Raw genomic sequence first — 19,210 nt, 5'->3', positions numbered from 1 at the left:
GCAAAAGCAACAAAAGTTGTTTTACAGAATGAGAAATCAATTTTATGGCCAAATGACAGAACTAGTTAAATGTCAACACTCTGCGCTTTACTGCCATTATTTCAGCAGACAGAATAGGGATAAAAAGAGCAATCCTGAGTAAAGCTGTAACTAAGCAGATGGAATGAAAAAACTGAAAAGTTTATAAGGAATAAAAGGCTATCTCCTACTAACAATCTTCTGCACAGCTTCCAGCAAAAAGCAAGGCATGGCATGTGCATGATTTACATTGCAAGGACACAAATTCCAGCTGCARTAACTGYGGTTAGTGCATGCYTGACAAGTATAAAGCATTTTAGTGYTTGAAATGCCATTTGATGAGTATCACACACCATCCCTGAGCTCACAACATCCAAGTTTCCAGTGCTCCTATTTAAAACATGAGATGTAGATCCCAACTGGGACCACAATGACTCGACAGCTTTGAGGAGCACAATCCACAGGGAGCTGGGGAGTGATGGCTGTGGGGTTTAATGCCACAGCACATGGAAAAAGCTGTCCTAACTCACCAGTGGGAGCAGTCGTGTAAACTGTCGTGCAGAGCCTTGCGCAGCACGGAGTCCTTGTCGTAGATGCCCCAGGTTGCCTGGAGCACGGAGTCGAGCAGGCAATCCCCAGCAGTGCGGTTCCAAAGTGCGTACAACCTGCTGTCCAGGCGTGTCCCCAGCTCCAGGGACCAGTTAATGATGGGAGACTCCTCTTCCAGCTCTGCAACGGGACAGTCAGATCTTAAACACGACATTTATTTGAAGTTTCAGAGAATTCAAACAGCACTGTAATGGCATAACCTCAATAATTTATCCATTTGCATAAATAACTCAGCTTTCCTTCTTACTACCATGAACAGGTGAACTACACTGACTGAGGAAATTTCTTCTACTTTGCGTCAAGAAAATAACCCCAAACCAAACCAAATCATAGCCTTAGAAAATACACCACATATTTGTTTGAGGATTGTTACTAAAATTGAAAGATTTGTTCTGTTTTCTTTAAAGAGCTTGTGACTCAAAACTGACTTTTAAAGGTTTTTAAAGCTCTACAGGATACACTACAAACATGATTTCTACAGACTCCATTCTCCTTCTGCCTCATGAATAGACTGCAAATGTTAAAATAATTTTACACAGGCATGCAGTGACAACAGGAGACGGTTTCCCACTGCTAGAGAGCAGGGTTAGATGGGATACTGGGGAGGAATTGYTCCCTGTGAGGACTGGAGAGGCCCTGGCACAGGTTGCCCAGAGAAGCTGTGGCTGCCCCATCCCTGAAAGYTGCTGGYTTGGAGCAACCTGCCCTCAGGGAAGATCTTCAACGTCCCTTGCAGCTCAGACCATTCTGTGACTTCATGAATTCCAGGGTGAAGACTAACGTGAAAGCATCCAATTTCTATTTAAAACAAGTTCATGGACAAAGCCACATATACACACACACATGCACTTTAATTTTAGTAAGAAAAACATTCTCTGATGGAAAGCCAGGAGTGATCTTAGCTGTTCTTGGTGCATTTACCTTTCTGAACATCTCTGTCAAGTACTTCATCAAATAATTTTTCCTGGACTGTGGGCGGTAAATCTTCAATATCTGGAAAAACAGAAAGCAAATACAAGAGTCACTTAATGTTACTGTAAGAGACATCACAAGCTGCTGCCCAAGAGAACTCACAGAACAGCTTTTGCCCTATCAGCCCTAACAGCTCCTCTGGAGAACTGCTGTCATTTGTGACCCAAGGCTTTGYAGAGCTGCTGARGCASGTTTTCATYTCAGYCTCACTGTCACACCTTKGATGCAGAAACCATCATCACAGCACAYACAGGGTAAGACTGGATTTCTCTGAAGGAAAAGTGGAGAACCACTTTGAGGTGAGAAATTTTAAAAAGGAGTAATTTTACTTTCAACCTTACAGTATTTAGCACAGCTTCAATCCTAAGCAATGGTTTTCCACCCATCTGAATGGCTTCTCCTCTGCAGTCTATACCAATATCAATTTGCCAAGGGATGTGTTCTTCTCCAGAAGATCTCCTTCCTTTGTCATCTCATTGAGACTTCAATTAAATTGTTCCAAGAACCTCAGTAGTTTGCAGGCAAGTTAAGAAACAAGAAATGGGAAAACAATTGAGCTGTGCCATGGGAAATACCACTACTGACAACTGTTCCAAGAGCTTTACAGAATTTGCTATTTATCTACCTCTTAAAAAAGGAGGAGGAAAAAAAAGAGGTAGAAAACTGTATAATGGGCAAAACTCTTTTGTGACTGCTGTATCATTTCAAACAACAAACACTGTCACACATTCTAAAACTCAGCATGTGCCACACAGTAAATATTTGCTCCTGGCCTGCATTCCAACAGAGGATAAGCAGTAAATGGTTGCCAGGCAGAGCAGCAACCAGAGAAAACTTCGCTGGGTTTCAGCACAATCATGAAACTTAAACACGTGAAAGTYAAGGCAGTAAATAAAATAGGAACAGGAACATCCAGCATCCCTTCAGGCACTCTAGGGGATAAGGACTGGGGCCTAAGTGCTATTTCAAGGACACAAAGATCTCTCTTAATTGCAGTGTGGTAGCTGCCAGTCCTGCTCAGATGTCCAATACCCCAGGGCTTTTAAAGTCCACATTTAGGCACATGAGTTGCTACTGAAGTACATTAATGCTTGGTGCAGGCAGGGTGATGTGGGGTGGTCTTTTTTTTTTTTGGTATGATTGATTGAAGCTTTTTAAACTAAAACTGCTTGCAGTGGCCAGCAATCAATTTAAAAGCTTTACACTCTAACATCCATGCACTGGCTTTTCAGGAGGATCCAATCTGTTTATTTGAAAGGTCGAGTGGAAACTGGCTCCTAACCACACTGTTTAGGTAATATCTGGGCAGGATTGTGTGATTTACACTTCTATCCTTGGAAATGCTGGCTGGAGTCAAACTGAAAAAGATGTGCGAAGTTGGCAAAGTATCAGGAAAGTAGAAAGCCTTGATGCACAAAGGCTTTTGAACAGTCTTGTTTTTAAATTATTTAATGGTTATTAYATGTGTTAAAAAGCTGCACAGTGCTTGAAGATGTGTCTCTTGAAAATACTGAACAATTCTTAAGCTATGGAGAGAACATTTCTCATGTGTTTTATGAATTAATTCTGCTGCCCCTTTCCCTTCTCTGCTCTAAAAAGCAATGACATTTCAGCCTCCAGACACCTCATAAACCACACCCACCCCACGTGCCTCTCATACCTGACCCACAGAGAACAACTGAATACAACACCTCAGTCAGGTAAATATAATCCAGACTTTTTGAAGAAGAGGAGATGAGGTAATACTCAACCAAAGGGGTTCCAAATAGAATTCTTAAAAAAAAAAAAAGACAAACAGATCTTCATAAAAGAAGAACAAGAGATCTGCTGATTGGCAGTTTCCAGCTGTACACGTTCTTACTGCTGGTAGCATTTCTATTAAAGGAAACAGCTACTGAAGATTAGAAGTCTTCTAGTAGCTTTTTGCTAAGAGATAAACATTCTTTTGATCTCAGAGTACCTCAAAAGTATTCAAAAAGTGCTATTGCTACAAACAATTGAGCTCTGGGCTCAACAGAAAGGACTGAAAACTAAAATAATTGTGTGTGGAAAGTCATATTAGGGACCAGAAATGTCTGGGCTCCAATATTCACTTTAATTCCATTCTTTTCTTAGAACACACCACTTTTCTTCCACTTCCTCACATCTAAGTAGGACAACAGATGCTCAGTTCACAGGAACAATGTATGGATTGAAGTGTGCAAATACTGAGTAATCAAATTCAACTACTAAATGTAACCTAATAAAATAGGCCTTAATAAATAAATCTCTTAATAAATTAAAAACGGTTTGAATAAATAAAACATGCACACATCATCAGCAGAAAATCAAAATATACAATTTTCAACTAGATGGCCAAGCAATACAATCGTCCAGCAGAAAGGAGGATTTTTCAGCTACCTGCAGGTAACGTAAAGGTCACGAGATCAGTCAGAAAATAGCAAGCAAAGTCTCCCTTTCGTTGGTGAAGAGATGCAGCAATTTCACGACGAATTTGTTCCGTCACCTCTGGACACACCATGGCAGGAATGCACTTGGCTGCATGTTGGGATACCTGTAACACAACACAGTTACTGAACTCAGAATTATCCCATTAAATGTAAAGATTGAGGAGTGATGATCATTGGCAGGAAAGGCCAGAGAGCTATAAACATTGGCACCCTGAAAGATCAAAAGTTTAGTGACTCTTAATGAAATGTCTTGTGTCATGGAACTGACAATCTGTTAAAAACATCTTTAAATCAAAGAAGGGAATTATCACATGATCACTCACAACTGAGAAAGAAATAAAAAATAGCTAAGAGCTCATAATAATATCAATCTCAAATCTCATGCATGAGCCCAGTCTACATTTAACAAAACTTCATTACCATAGCACACCATGATTTCCTACAAAGAACCTTCCCAAAAACTATTAAACTAAGATAGTTAAACTTCTCCAGTTCTAGTCAGCACTGGCAGCAGAAACTCATTCAATGATGAAGAGCAAGTGGCACAGGGATGACACCACATGTATYTAAAAAAATCCCAACTTTGAGACCCACATTTTCACTCATTCATATCCTAGAAAAGGAAAGTATCACTGGGGCTCAAAGACTACTAAACATTTCCAGAAATGACAAGATGAGTCAGTATTCCTAGGCACTGAAACAAAACCAAACACAAAAATCTCTAAGACAGTATTTCCATAAATTAACTTGTTTTTAAACACGTAACTCCATCCACACAGAGTTATGTAAGCAGCACAAAGCTGCTGATATTAGTCGTATATAAATATATACTCAAGGCTTTAGTTACATTTGTCTTGCTTCATCTGCTCTTTTTAATTATTTAACACTGAGCATTCCATCATCTTTACGTGCTCTGCAGGCAAACAGCACCTTTCAGAATTGCACTAAGCATCAGGGAAGGAGGCAGAATGAAAATCTGGCCCTGATCAGCTGAGGAACAAAACGTCTGAGTTGAAGAAAACAGACAAAGAAAGGTAACAAAGAGGGCAAAGACAGAGAACAGCAGAGGTCACCAGAAATGAGGTGACACAAGGAAATGGAACATGGAAGAGCAAAATATGTTTTGTTTTGGATAGGAACCAGTCAGTCTATACAATGGGCAAAGAATAGGAGAAAATGCAGCAATTTTCCAAAGCAAAAGGAATTTGCCTCGYGCTGGAAGAGAAGCTCCCACAAAAACCAGGAAAGCCAGACCAGGTAGACTCACTCATTAACAAACTCAGAACAAACTACACTGTCATTGATGTCAGTGCTTGGCTTTGAGAGCATTTCCTCTCCCCCACCCAGAGCACAGGAAGCCTCACAATAGCTCACTTCCACTGCCAGTAAGGTCACAACTTRTGCCAAGACTGTTCATTAATGAGAAAACTGAACATCCTCAGGACCATCACAAGCGAGCCTCTTAAAGTAAACTCACTTCTTGAGKAGAAATCCAAGGCACAAAGCAGCGATTGCCGTATATTAAAACACCATCACAAATCAAAACTGTGTGCCCTGGCTGCACACAATGGTGCAGTTCCATAAAGGATAATTCCATCCCTRAAGGGCCAGGAGAGCTCACCTCGGTGAGGAGGATGGCCAGCATGTCCTGCCTCTGGAAGCGGATGGCCAGGTGCACGAGGGTGTAGCCCACGTCGAAGGCGGACGGGCGGTTCAGCAGCCGCACCTCATCTGCCGTCAGCTGCCGGGCAATGTCCCCTCCGGATGACTTGTAGGCTTCCACAGCAGCCAAATCACCTTCCACAACTCCTGAGGACAGAGAAACAACACACCGTTTATTTTAGACAGTGAAGGAGCCGTTCTGGAACAGGCCACCTCATTTAACAGTGCACCGGTACCTGCTCTGTTACAGGCCTAACAGATGAAGATCAACAGCATACTAAGAAATTTGCCAATTTTTATTTATTTTAAACAGAAAACTACAAAAATCAAGGCTTATCTCATCTTCCAGACCATTTCTACTACCCACACTAGCTGGAATATGTAGGAGATGAAAAGCCAGCTTTGAAGTAGGAACCACAATGAAACACTAGCAGTAACATACTCATGAGAGTTTCATTTGACTAGAGGAGAAAGTCACTCCTTCACATTACAGAGAATAGTTTCATTATTTTATCTTTCCTATTATTTTAAAAAATAAACTACTAGATCATAGAAGTAGGATCTATTTAAAGGTTTTTGGACTAAAAGTCTTTTTTTTTCCAAACAGTACAAAGGATACAAAGCACAATTTTTTCTCTTCAGCTCACCATCTCTGTTACTAATGGAACTTGAGACTTTCATTCAGGGTACGCTACTAAAACTGTATGAAAGAGAAATTAAATACACTGTGTGTACTTTCTAAAGCAAGATAGGAGGAACAATGAATGACCCCAATGTCTTCTGGAGTCCTTGGCAATCTCAGATTTCTGTACCATGCTTCATATCAAGACCACTCATGCTGAATGTATTCCTTAGCTGCAATTATCAGAACACATTTTCAGTAAGAGCTGATGTTGCTAACAGTATCTGTTCAAATAAAACCTCCTAAATTTAGAAATTCCTTCAAATATGTTCTATTTTAGGTGTATGGTCCACGAGAGAACAGCGCAGTGTTCAACTGAGGAAACAGAATAGTGTCCCTAAAGCCATCTTTACTAGAGAAGTAAACAGAATCTCACTACTGAGAAGCATCCCTTGTTGCAGCAGCTCAAGCACAGAAGACAAATGAGAAAACCTTCTCCCTATTTTCTGCAGCTAAACCTCCTCCCCACCTCCTGAGAGTCAGCAGCTGAGCAGAGGCCATGAGATTGGAGATTGAGACCCAACTCTATTCCTCACTGCATTTGCTCACCAAAACTCAAAGGCTGATGAACAGGAAAGGCCATCAGATCCAATCAGGACAATCACTCCCACTCAGGATTTAAAATAAAACAAAAAAAGGGAAGAAACACATTTTCCTCCCTCTCAAAAAAAACCCCACATCCCAAACAAGCAAAAATCCCCTACCAAAATTAAAAAAAAACTCCAACACAACAAATTGAAGTCCCTACTAGCAGAGAAGTACACTAACCACTGTTTTGCTAGTTAATCCAGGATTTAGAAAAGCATTCTTAGCTCAGSCAAAAAGTATCATTTTGAATGCTGAGATTATAAAGCTTTCAGAAGAAACACGGGGGAAAATGGATTATCAGTGCAAGACATTTCTTTACAAAGTTATCAGCTGTACTCAGCAAGCCTCCACAGATAAAAGTTTGATTATTCAACAGTGGTCTAAGGCACAGAAGTTCCAAAACAATAGTTCAACCACAAATTTTAGTTGTACAATATCTACCCACTCATTCCAAACTCCTAACAGGCTAGAGCAGAAGGAAAACCATACAGGAGARTATTCTTTTCATTTTCTGCTGCATGTGTCTGTTTTCTGTAAGGAAGACATTCCTGCTCCACTCCAGCACTACTGCCTCATTCAGTGCCTGCCCGTGTATTGTCCCCAGATATGTCTGTCCAATTTTAGTTCTTGTTCTGCARGAGTCAGAAGTGCCAAATGTAGAACTTTATTTCCATGCAAGCACATTTTTGCCACTGATAAGGCAATTCCATGACTGTTGCAATGCATCAGTGCTCCAAAATGACATTTTTTGTGTGTGTAGGCATCTACAGATAATGAAAACACAAATTTATCATGACATGCCCTCTTACAACAAAGCTATACTACAGCTATACTACAGCTGTTATACTATAGCTCTGGCAAACCCAAGAATCCACAGGAAAAGAATCTYGATAGAAGAGCAGGTTCTCTGCAATCTTATGACATCCTTAATTACTTAATAYTATGTTAATTTAGGAGAGACCTCTTGTTAAAGCCTAACAGCCATTTCACTCCTGTTTTTATTTCAACCACTCCTACTGACACAGGAGACTCCTGTTACCAGATCTGCACCTTCCACCACCTCCCTCAACAAACACACCAAAGACTACCTAAGAGTGGTAGGTGGCCACTCTGAGAATCCAAATATCCCCAACTAATTTCAAATGCTCAGGCCCAAATCACATTCCAGCCAGCCAGCCTGTCAAGTAGTACATCTTACTACAGCCTACTACTGGGAAACTCATTTTAATTATTCCTTAGTCCCCCACCCTCAGCTGTTCATTAYCATCCCACTCTCCATCAAACCTCAGCAACAACTGAGGTCTAAGGCTGATGCTGAGGTGGTGACGTGAGGTTTGGCAATGCCTTTTTGAAGCACTACCTACTACAAGCTGCAATAAGGATCCAAATCAGTGACACGTGCTCTRTGCAGCACTGCCAGTTCTGGAAGTTTATTCCCACGTCTTGCAATACTTGACATTCCTAAAAGCCCCATGTCCTAGAATTACTAACATTGTTACATAAGCTGTCAGCTAAAAAATACATTTCTAAACTTTGCTGATCAAGTTTAAACCAAAGATACAATTAATACATCCAACCAGGCAAAYTGTGTATATTTTCTAGGCCTTATTTAAAAGAAGGTTATAAATGTATTTTAGGTACAGGGTTGGTGAGCTAAATGACAAAGTAGATATCTACAGCTCATGGAGGGGTGGTGATGTGCGKAAATGAATTTTATCTGGTCATCCTCCACTCCTTAATCAAAATAATTTATTATTCAAATATTTTGAAATTCAAATTATTCAAATTATTTTGATTTGAAATCAAATCTTTATGACAGGGAGAGGATCATGAAATTTTTGTTGGTCTAGTCCAACTCACTACTGGCCAATATGCCCAATATGGGCATTACAACCCCTTTGGCCCCTCTCAGCCATAGCAAGAAAGGCCAATGTTTCTCTTTACCTATTCTTCCAAATATCTACTCCATTGTAGCCACTTCAGAAGAACAGGGAAAAATTCCTGACAGCCCATCAGGTGCCACCAGATTGCCAGTCCCTGCAAGCCGAGGCTGCAGGGAACACAAATTATTATAGTGATAACAGGCAGACTGTGAGAAATCTGAACCAAAAAACATGAACCTTAACCCAAGGGGGGAACTTGCCTACATACACCATTCCTAAGAACTGCCTGCAATTCTGAAATTCAGTATCACCACTCCAAAACGAGACCCGAACACACTTTTATTGACAACAGGAGACACATTCCTACAAAGGCTTTGATTTCTGTGGGATGAGTGAGAGCCTCCAATTCATTAAACATAGCTTTAAAAACCCACTGTTTATGAGAAATATTACAGAAATATTTACTGATGTTCTAATTCCCCACATTTCACAACACAGAAGTGCCTCCTTACTTACACAAGCAGACTCTGAATCGTGTCCCAATCCAGCACTGTGCCAGTTGGATTATTCCCCACTGACACCCACTGCATTCCTCAGACTGTTAAAATGTCAAAAGGAAGAGTGGCATTTGCCTTAAGATTGTTCCCAGAGCACTCCAGAGCCTCCAGGAGCTCAATCCCTTGCGAGGGCACAGCCCTGATCAGCTACAAGAGCAACACAAATGCAAACACATCCCAGTGACTCRGTGCTGCTCCTGAGCCACACAAGCACAGCTTTCCTTAAAAGTGGRCCCCAGAAATGTCCCTTTGGTGCTGCACCTGAAGACACCAGTYTTTGTGCAYCCTCCCCAAAAYGTAAAAACTCTGACTAYAGTGWGACAKCCTAAGGGAGGGGACAGAATGCCAMGTGCTGCACCCAAGTCATGAGAAAATACGACTGCAARTCAGAATTCTGCATCTACAGGTTCAACTGTGCTCTCATTTTGCAATTCAGGCATTTCCTCTTATTGGAAGATTTTCACAAGCACTAGGAGCCAAGGTTTTTTCTTCTTCTTGTAAAGCCCTRCCTCTTGCAAACAGCACAGATCAGACATTTGCAATCTCAGTATATAATAGATGATAGAGATTAAAAGGATATTTTAAAATATTAAATTTTTAAAAATATTAATCAACCAATTACAACTCTTTGTACCATCTTGATCCTACTACAACTTTTACAAATACTTTTTTATTAATGTCAATATTACCCTCATATTAAATAAGCCCAGAATTAGCTGCTAAAACCAAACTATTTCAGCTTAAGGTGCTATTAAGTTTATACTTCAGAATATGTAAATATTTATAGAGTTTAGTGCAGCAATATAAACTTGGAAAATATGCAAGATATGCTTACAAGCATTTCTAGAAAACCAAGTCTCATCTTCCCCAATTGCCACAGTTCTAGTGGCTTCAGAGCAGCCAGATACAAAAGCTCCCAAGGAAAATACTACAGCAAGAGCCTTTATTTACTTCAGTATCTCCTGATAATTCTAGAGCACTGGCTGGCATGACCTGCAAATGAAGTAGGCAAATTCTTTCAGGCAGACTGATGCAGTTATGATACCTAAAGAACAACCTGGAGATTAGGGATTTCTGTGATTCAAGGAGGCAGCARTGACAAGTAACCAATGTGTTCTCACATCTGAGCAGACAGCAAAAGGAARCACTTCATCTTAAGGAGGTCACTGTGCCTCCTGTGTAGGACAATGCCTTGAACTGCTTGGCAAGAGAAGGCAAATCTCTCAAACAGTCAAGTTATACATTTTAGAAGTCAGAAGCTGAGACAGATCCCACTGTAACACAGAACAGATCAGAAACACAGAGCCCTTGCTGCTTCTCTTCTGCTCCAGAYACAACTGCAAGTGGTCTATGTCAAATATATGCTCTCATTTACTCATTTACAGACTAATCCTAAGATTGGTTTAAGTGCCAGCAAGTGAGAGGCTGGTCAACTGACCCACTAAAACCTAATTCTGATACCTGTTAAGAATCTCTGCTCCTTTAACACAGACTGCTGAGGACCTGGGGCATTCTTTGGAGCTGAATCAGCCTTCAGGCTCTTCCAGCTCTTCACCAGGAGGACGTCAGGTGGCCATGAATAAAACTTTTATTGATAATAAATAAGTGACTCACAATTTCAGCCCAAGAAGAATTTCTCCTTTTGAAGGAAGGACTGCTTTGCAAGCAAATATGACACATCAATTCATAAAAATGAGATGGGCTGTCTGAAAAACCTTTATGGGCTCTAACCACACCCTTCTGTTCCTTCTCTTTTTTGATTTCAGGGCCTCCCTGGTCAGTATTAGCACACAATCAACAGCAGATCACTCTCCAGGTAATGACATTAAGACAGAAACTTATATGTATTGGGGTTTTTTGATTCTTCAAGCTCAGCAAAGTGCATCAGCTTAAAAAAAGAAGTAAATTCTTCCTGAAGCCATCCAATCCATGAAAGGATGACTACTGCCTGTTCTTTTCTCCATACAAAYACCTCTCCCATTATATACAATCCAAGCAGTATGTTTTGAATRTATCATTACAAGACAAAGCAGCACAGATGTAAGAACAACTGTTTAAAGATGTCCTTATGCCCTCTCCAATCGGTCACGGACATCCACACCCCTTGTTGCTTGTAGGGTTGTACCCTAAAGGGAGTCTGGACAGTGGAAAATCATTAAAGTTAATTATAGAAGTTAACCATCAGTGCTTCTAAGGCAGATTTAAATAACTGGTTTTAACTTGACCATTTATTCAATTATTTTTAACAAAAAATATCAAGTTTTTGAGAAAAGTCCAGAGAATAAAGTAAAAGTGTGTTTCAGGAGTTAAGATTTTCTACCAAGGAGTAAGGCAGGGAGAGGTTTCCCCACTCTCATATATACACAGAAATGTAAAGCATTTATGACAGTACAGATATGAAAGCACAGATGACAACACACTGACATCTCTCAGCCAGGTGAGAGTTGTGATCTTACATCACTGCTACCTGGCACAGCAGCCAAGTCATGCTTCCCACTATCCCAAAGGAACAGGGAAGGAGGCCAGGCTGTACAAGGCACAGCAGGGATTCTTCCCCTCCCAACCATCCCTACAGGCATCGTCTGCCACCCCCAGCCAAGGCCAGCGTGCAGGTCATCACCTGGCAGTGAGTAATCCAGGCTGCACTTCCCTAAACAGCTCAAGCCCAGAGTGACACCAGCAATGCAAGGTACATSACCTTCCCTGGCCTCCAGCAGCTTRTTCCCACCCATACACTTCCCACTCCTTTATCACAGCATAAATAGAACCAGCAAGGTTCAGCTGAACCATGATGTGATGAAGAACCAGTCTGGGCTTAYTAAACCAGCAAAAGCAAACAAAACCCCCACAAAAACATCCCCTAATAAAGCTTCATTTTTAAACATCCCAGGAGGACAGAAAGGGGTATTTGGGACAACTTTGGGTGGCAGTGCCAGCTGAAAGCACCTTGTTTATGTCAGTCCCTTCAGGCTGTATTTATAAATACTCAGTGAAGAGCCAGAGGCTCTGCAGGACACAGAGCAGGAGGTGCCTCYGTGTCTCCTGGAGCTGCAGGGCAGCATGGGACACAGCCCAGCCAACTCCATACCACTGTCTGGACACTGAGACTCCCCTTGCCTGCAGGCCTTCTGAAGGCCTGGGTAACACCTCTGGCACTCGTTCAAAAATTAGTGGGATTAAAAAAATGTAGGAGAGATAAAGCAGTTGACAAAGGAAAAACTAAGCAGACATATGTAGGAACTAGGAAAGAACTAACAGTCCTTTTAAGGATGTACTGCAAAACAAGATTCATTACAGATTGCTTTAAATATTTTGGATTTGTTTAAGAAACACACTCTTAGTGATTTCTTTCACAGAGCTAAGAAGAATGTCTGCCTACTTGATTTGGGAGGCACCATCCCCMCAGGGAGGYCTGGCCCATGACATCAGCATCCACCTTACTGACCTCAACCAAGACAAGAACACACTCTTCTTYCAGCAAGTGATAAACAGGTGCAGGAGAAAGGAAAAGGAGAAGAAAYGCAGTTTAGTTTTAATCTGTGAGTCGCAGTTCAAGCTCAGRAGCTGAACTCACAACTCAAGAATCCCCAGCAGGGCCCTGCAGCAAACACACACAGCCAGCATCACTGTCAAATCCAGCCCTGAATGCCAGGAGAGGGGAAGCTCCAGGGTAACCCCCCAAGCAAACTCTGGATGCCAGAGAGRTTTTATAGGCACTGCCTATATTCTCATCCATTTGTACTCCTTGAATCCACAGCCAGCTGGRGCCAGCTTCACCACACCACACAGCAACACCATTTGGTTGTTGCACTTCACCTTCTCTAAGGCACACACATCACCAGGACTCCCTGAGAGTCCCAGCCATAGGCACCATTGAGTTATAGAAAAGATAATAGAGTTTAATTTTAAGTATACATTACTTCTGTCCTGTAAGAAATGAGTCACCTTGGACTTTACACATTAATCTTGTTCTAGGTCACTGTGGTAGAACACATTGGTGTCATTGCAGAAACCACTTGTAATTCCTCATTGTAATTTAAACTGGCATTTGCAGGAAGCCAGGTTATCCAGCCACACTTACTCCACATTCTGCTTGGATTTTAATACATTTTAACCAAATTAATCCCTTTAAAATCTCATCCTTTTGAGAAAGAATCACTTGACAGATATATTCACTGCTGAAAAATGCAAGTCAATTAAAAAAATAATGTTCAATTACATTCACTGGCAGAGTCTGAATGGAGAAATACCACTAATCCTTCTGATTTGRAAGGAATACCCTCCATCAAGGAAACTATTCATGCTGAAAGGCAAGAGTTGCACTCATCATATTTCGTCCAGCTTGGATTTACAAGGAATAGAAGCCTTGATGACATGTTTACCTACYGAGGTAGGAAAAGCATTAATGGACACCTCCAACAGAACAAAACAAAAATACAAATACACACACAAGTACTTTCTTAAATCTGCTTGACACACATCTCTCCTCATGTTTCTGCTAAAAATAACAGATGAGGAAGAGAGTAGTCTGATACATGTTTTTTAATGAAACTTGGCATTAAATTTAAAATCTAGTAAAAAGCATTTCGTACTGGAGTTGARATGTGAAAAGGGAGTTCAACCAAACAGCTGTCCTAAAGTATCAGACATTTTTCTTGGTACCTTCTGACAGATAGTATCTTCTAAGAGAAAAGAAAATAACCACTATGCCAAGAATTCCTCCTACTCTTGCTCCTTTAATCTTTACTTTTAACTTCACGGTTAACTTTAAAAATTAACTTTTAAACATCTCTCCTACAAAAGATGGATTCAAAGCAAATGGACCCTCCATAAMCTTGAAGGTTGCAGTCTGAAGTTCCCAAATCCTAACCAGGCACCATCTGTCAGATGGAGCAGGGTAACACACAAACTCTTGGTCCATCAATGTTCACAAATTTACTTGGCATTTAACATGAACTTGTCCTATTTTATAATTTTGCTTGGCTAAGGACTGACAAGTGTTCAGCTCAGCTAAAACTTCCCAAGAGCTCCAGCTGGCGAACAAACAGAACTAAGTCACAGTAACCCACTTGATTTCAATGGTAAGAACAGATGCTTTGGACAAAATTATTCAATTGACAGTTAAATTATTTTAAGTATATCACACTAAGATCACCAAAAGAAATTTGGTTCATTGCTTCAATGATTACTGGCTAAACTGATGCACCTTTCCAGCATAGATACACTACACAACAACAAGAAACAAGCTCAAGAGAATCCATGCAACTACCATCAATCTTTCTAAGGTTATTCCTATTACAGGGAGTATTTGGAAAACATTACATCTTAATATGCAAAATTAAATGCTGAGATGAAGGACTGATAATTAACAGCTTTGTTTGCTGGTTCCTGTTCCCCCTTCTTCCCTTCCCCCAGGTAAAAACTTGTAGTAAGCGTTAGGGAAAGGAATCCATGAAATCTTTCAGCAGGCAGCACTAACAATCAGCACACAACTCCATCTGCATTCTGGCTTTCTCACAAAGATCCCTTCAAATCAAATCATTATTGCCTAAGAAATCTTCTATGAATACAGTTTGGAGGTTTACGTGCAACTATACAGTCACAAGCAGCATTAAACACTTGCAAACCCACATTCTTAAATATAACTACAACACTTCCCACACAGGTTAAATCAGAAAGTGTGAAATATTTTAAGTAACACTGAAACAGTAAAAAAAAATTACTTTTGAAAAACCAGAGGGAGAAAATAGCCTAACATTTAATACAATTGCTATCAGAATGCTAGATAAATACTTGTGTAAGGCATAGGAACAACCYTCAATGACTGGCCCTTGGTATTCAATAACTTAAAAAATACCACACAGAATTACAGCTGCTTCATTTCAGAAGGAAAAAATCTTATATGGAACTGAAGGTATCAGTGTGCACGTCTGACTATTCACACAACACAAAAATAAACTAGAATATTTATTAGCTCAGAGAAGCCAAACACAGCATGCCCACAAAAACATTTACACCTGATCAAATATGTTAAACAAAGCAGCTCCACAAATTAGGTTTTTGATTACAACAACCATGAAGTGACTTTGTGAAACATTAAGGAACAGCATGAGACATACTAGTAACGCCAGAGTTTCAAATGAAGTGTTTTACTCTAAAAATAGTTGCGTATTTCAAGTGTTGAACCTGCTCGTATGCTGGGGCACACGATATCTGCTTCTGGGAAGCTACAGCACAAAAGTTAACTCACAAGGTCAATAACTGAAGAAACCCTGCTCTCACATGGCTCTGTTCTTTAACAGCACTGCAAGAATTATCCAGCATTTCCTTAGGAAAGCACTAAAATACAAAACAAAATTGGTATTTGAATGTTTTTTGAAGCAGCTGACTACAAAAATACTTTCAGAAAGCCTGTAAACATTTACAACACAGTATGTGTATTAATACAACATTATTACTTTCAAGGTCAGTATTACACATGCAGTTTCTTGGAGCTACATATTTTGGTGTTATTTTTAACATCTGACAGAGCATCTTGTACTGTTGCAAGCTCTACACTGTTTACAAATACTCCCAAGCTGCAGCTGCTGACTCTACAGAGCATGTCTTGCCATAGCAAAAGGAAGAGTAATTTTAAATATCYAGTAATGGCATTTTTTACAGTACTATATGCACTTGTGTTCTGTAGATTGGCTTGGTAATTTCTGCACCTTTTGATAATTATATGGAACAACAGGATTTGGTTACAAGAATATCCATTTCTACAAAAGGTCAAAAAAGTCCAAGTACACTTGAGAGACACGTCTAACCCTGTTCAGATTATGGATGAACTTCACAGCCTCTCTTAGCAGGTGCTATTTCAGGAACCTCTACATTTGGCTTACTTTTTTAAATGGAAATGCAGAGATAAAAAAAGCTGGTTTGAAATCAAATGCCAAGTTTCTGTTTTAATTCTTCATTCTCCCAAAATACTTAACCATAGGCACAAGAGCAGAAGGTAGCAGTAAACAACTTACCGACACAAGCATTTAGGAACAGCCAGTCAGTCTTTTTCATTCTATTTTTTATTTGCTTTAGTTTTTTGAAGTCAACTTCAAGCTCCTCCTTGCTGCCAACAGCTCCAGCCAATTCAATTCTTTGGAAGTCCATTTTCACATCAGATTCACGTTTGGTTGTTGGTGGAGATCTTCTTTGGCTATTACCACTACTACAGCTGCCCCTCCACCGAGCCCTGTCTTGCTCATTTATGATGGAAGAAGCCTCTTCTGTGTCTGCCAGTTCTATTGCTTCGATGTTGTTGGGTCTGGGATGGTCACACACAACACATTTCCTGGCCTTGGCCCAGTTTTCATATGTACAAACAGAACAAGTCCAGTGCTGAGCCCTTGTGTTCAGTTTATTTCTGTCATTGTATTCCTCACACGGATCCACGGAAAATGGGACCGGTCTGGAACCGGAGCCTGAAGACTGAGGAGACTCCGTGGGACTCCTGGTCCTGCGCTGAGACAAGCACTGGGTACACCTTATAGCTCTTGGCCAGTTCAAGTACGTGCACATGTGGCACGACCATTTATTTGCACTTTCCATACTGTAGGATGATTTAACCCTTGGTCTTGCACTGGAATCCGGGCATATCAAAGGACTGCTCCCTCCTTCAGTGCTCGTAGGATCCCAGTCCCTACCGATATCACTGGAACCACTTTTAAAAGGATCTTCTGTGATAATTGTTCCACTGGGTCTCTGGGCACGACACATGGTGCACTTGATTGCAGAAGGCCAATTCTCATATGTACAATACTCACAGGCCCATTTAATTCCACGCTCTGTCATCGTGCACTTCTTGAAATGAACTGCGGCGGGCAGAAAGCTGAGGAGTCAGAACACACCATCAGTACACAGTGCCAGCAAAGGAGCTGTTCAAAACAACAATGAGATTTAACCAAAAAGACATAAAAATCAGGCTTCGCAAACTGGCAATCTTTTTTTCTTGATACTGTTACAACATCTAGGGGGAGTAACATCACTATGAAAAGGGTAAGACTTGACCTACCAGCATTTTACATGGGGAATTYGGGATTTACTAGTGCAGAAATGAGAAAAAAACCTCAGTCCTGAGGTTTTCTGAAATTTGTGAAATTTGCACAGTCTTCCAAACAAATTCAGAATGCACATTAAGCACTGAGAATACCAGAGAAGAGATCAGTACAGCTAYAGAAACAAGTTATAAATATTAAATTATTAAAATAAAACTCAATATGAATACAGCAGTAMAAGAAAAGGAACACAAAGTCTAGGTCCTATAATCACAAGAACTGGAAGGAGGGAGTGTATCAGGTGGGCAGTTACACAGTGAGTAAGCAGTTCTTTCAGAAAAGGAAGGTGTGGGAATTTACATAAATTRCTTATAATTTGAAAATTTTATAAATGTGCTTAACCAAGACTAGGTCTTGACTGGACACTCACCCATATCRATAGTGTTACAAAGTGAAACTGCCACTTGAAAGCAAGCAAAAGCTGTATGTGTTGTATGATTTGTATTTTCACACCACAAATTCAGATTTCAACCCAATTACAACTCACTTTTTCTCTAATGAAGAGGGGATTCTGTCTTCATGCTGGCTCAGACCTTTTCTTCAGATTGCCAAATATGAAGGATGAGACTAAGCAGATAACTATTCCTGTAAACAACATGAAAACAGACTCATTATAGGTTTCTTACTGGACCTGAGTAACCAGAAAGTTAATTATTAAATGCCACACCTATTCTAATCCCAATTTACTTGGTTAAACCCAGTCATGACCTGCTGAGGCCAAGAGAGACTGATTAAAATAAACCAATATTTATAAAAAAACGGTTGACAAGTGGTCAATCTGCTGAAGTAAAAGATCCAAGCAACAACAAGTTCACACCAAAACATTCATGAACACACTCACTGCTATCTGAAACGTAGGATGGGGAAGGCAGAAAAAGCTTTGCATAGAGAGCATAATAGGGGGAAAGGGTAAGGCAGGTAGATAAAGGACAAATAGACAGATACAGCATTTCCTCCCTCACCCCAAAAYAGTTACTCAGCTTGCAAACCACAACAATGTGCTGGTTTTAAGAACACAAAACTGATAAAAYACAAACTTGTCACATCACTTGACAGACACTTCTTATTTATCATATTGCAACTCTCAGCTAATAAAACCACACAGAGCCCAGGAAACTAAAACTTACAAGTCACACAACAGGACTAAATTCAAAACTAAAAATTAATTTATACCTGTTCTTCAATTGGCAAATGGTTTATGAGTTAGTATATTCTTCACTAAAATATCTTCACACACATCTTGCTCTACCAAGGCATGGCTGAAACTTCTACTTAAATTTTTCACCCTTATTTCAACTCCTCCTGAGGACTCCRGCACATAACACTGTTTTTTTCCAAGAGCTCAAGTGATCTATTCACCAGATCAGGTGGCTGCATGAATGAGGGGCTATCGCATGGCCRGGACAGAGGAGAGGGCAGCACTATCCTCTTCCATAGCAATCCATATTTATGCTGCATGAAAGCAGAGGAGCAATCAGGAGCACAGAAAGCTCTCTCATAAAGCTCAGGTTCCATAGTACTGGTTGGAGCAGGCTGCAGAGCACTTCACTCCCACCTCGATGTTATAAAGCTTTGTCAGACTGAGGAATGTGCTGAAAAGGCAATTTGATTTCCARCTGCTTCCCCTCCACCATTCCTGACAGATGTCCATGCCCATTYATATTGGGGAAAAAAGGAGCAGGATCATATCAGATTC

The 19,210-nt window shown here is 40.5% G+C and overlaps 1 protein-coding gene across 1 annotated transcript in view; it reads right to left on the bottom strand.

Annotated features, from left to right (window-relative positions):
* The window catches only part of ZRANB1 (zinc finger RANBP2-type containing 1), a 44,814-nt gene that overhangs the window by 14,699 nt on the left and 10,905 nt on the right, over nt 1-19,210 (bottom strand). Inside the window, exons 2-7 of the mRNA XM_057381202.1 lie at nt 18,002-18,099; nt 16,438-17,288; nt 5,671-5,858; nt 4,000-4,153; nt 1,549-1,620; nt 549-747 (exon numbers count right to left, since the gene is read on the bottom strand). Coding sequence (XP_057237185.1) covers nt 549-747; nt 1,549-1,620; nt 4,000-4,153; nt 5,671-5,858; nt 16,438-17,251 — 1,427 coding nt within the window. The 5' untranslated portion in view covers nt 17,252-17,288; nt 18,002-18,099. The remainder of the gene's footprint in view (nt 1-548; nt 748-1,548; nt 1,621-3,999; nt 4,154-5,670; nt 5,859-16,437; nt 17,289-18,001; nt 18,100-19,210) is intronic.

Source organism: Malurus melanocephalus, unplaced genomic scaffold (assembly GCF_030028575.1).
Source record: "Malurus melanocephalus ecotype Western Australia unplaced genomic scaffold, MMel_1.1 scaffold_498, whole genome shotgun sequence".
NCBI classification, from domain to species: domain Eukaryota; kingdom Metazoa; phylum Chordata; class Aves; order Passeriformes; family Maluridae; genus Malurus; species Malurus melanocephalus.
This window is presented reverse-complemented; position numbering and strand designations above follow the sequence as displayed.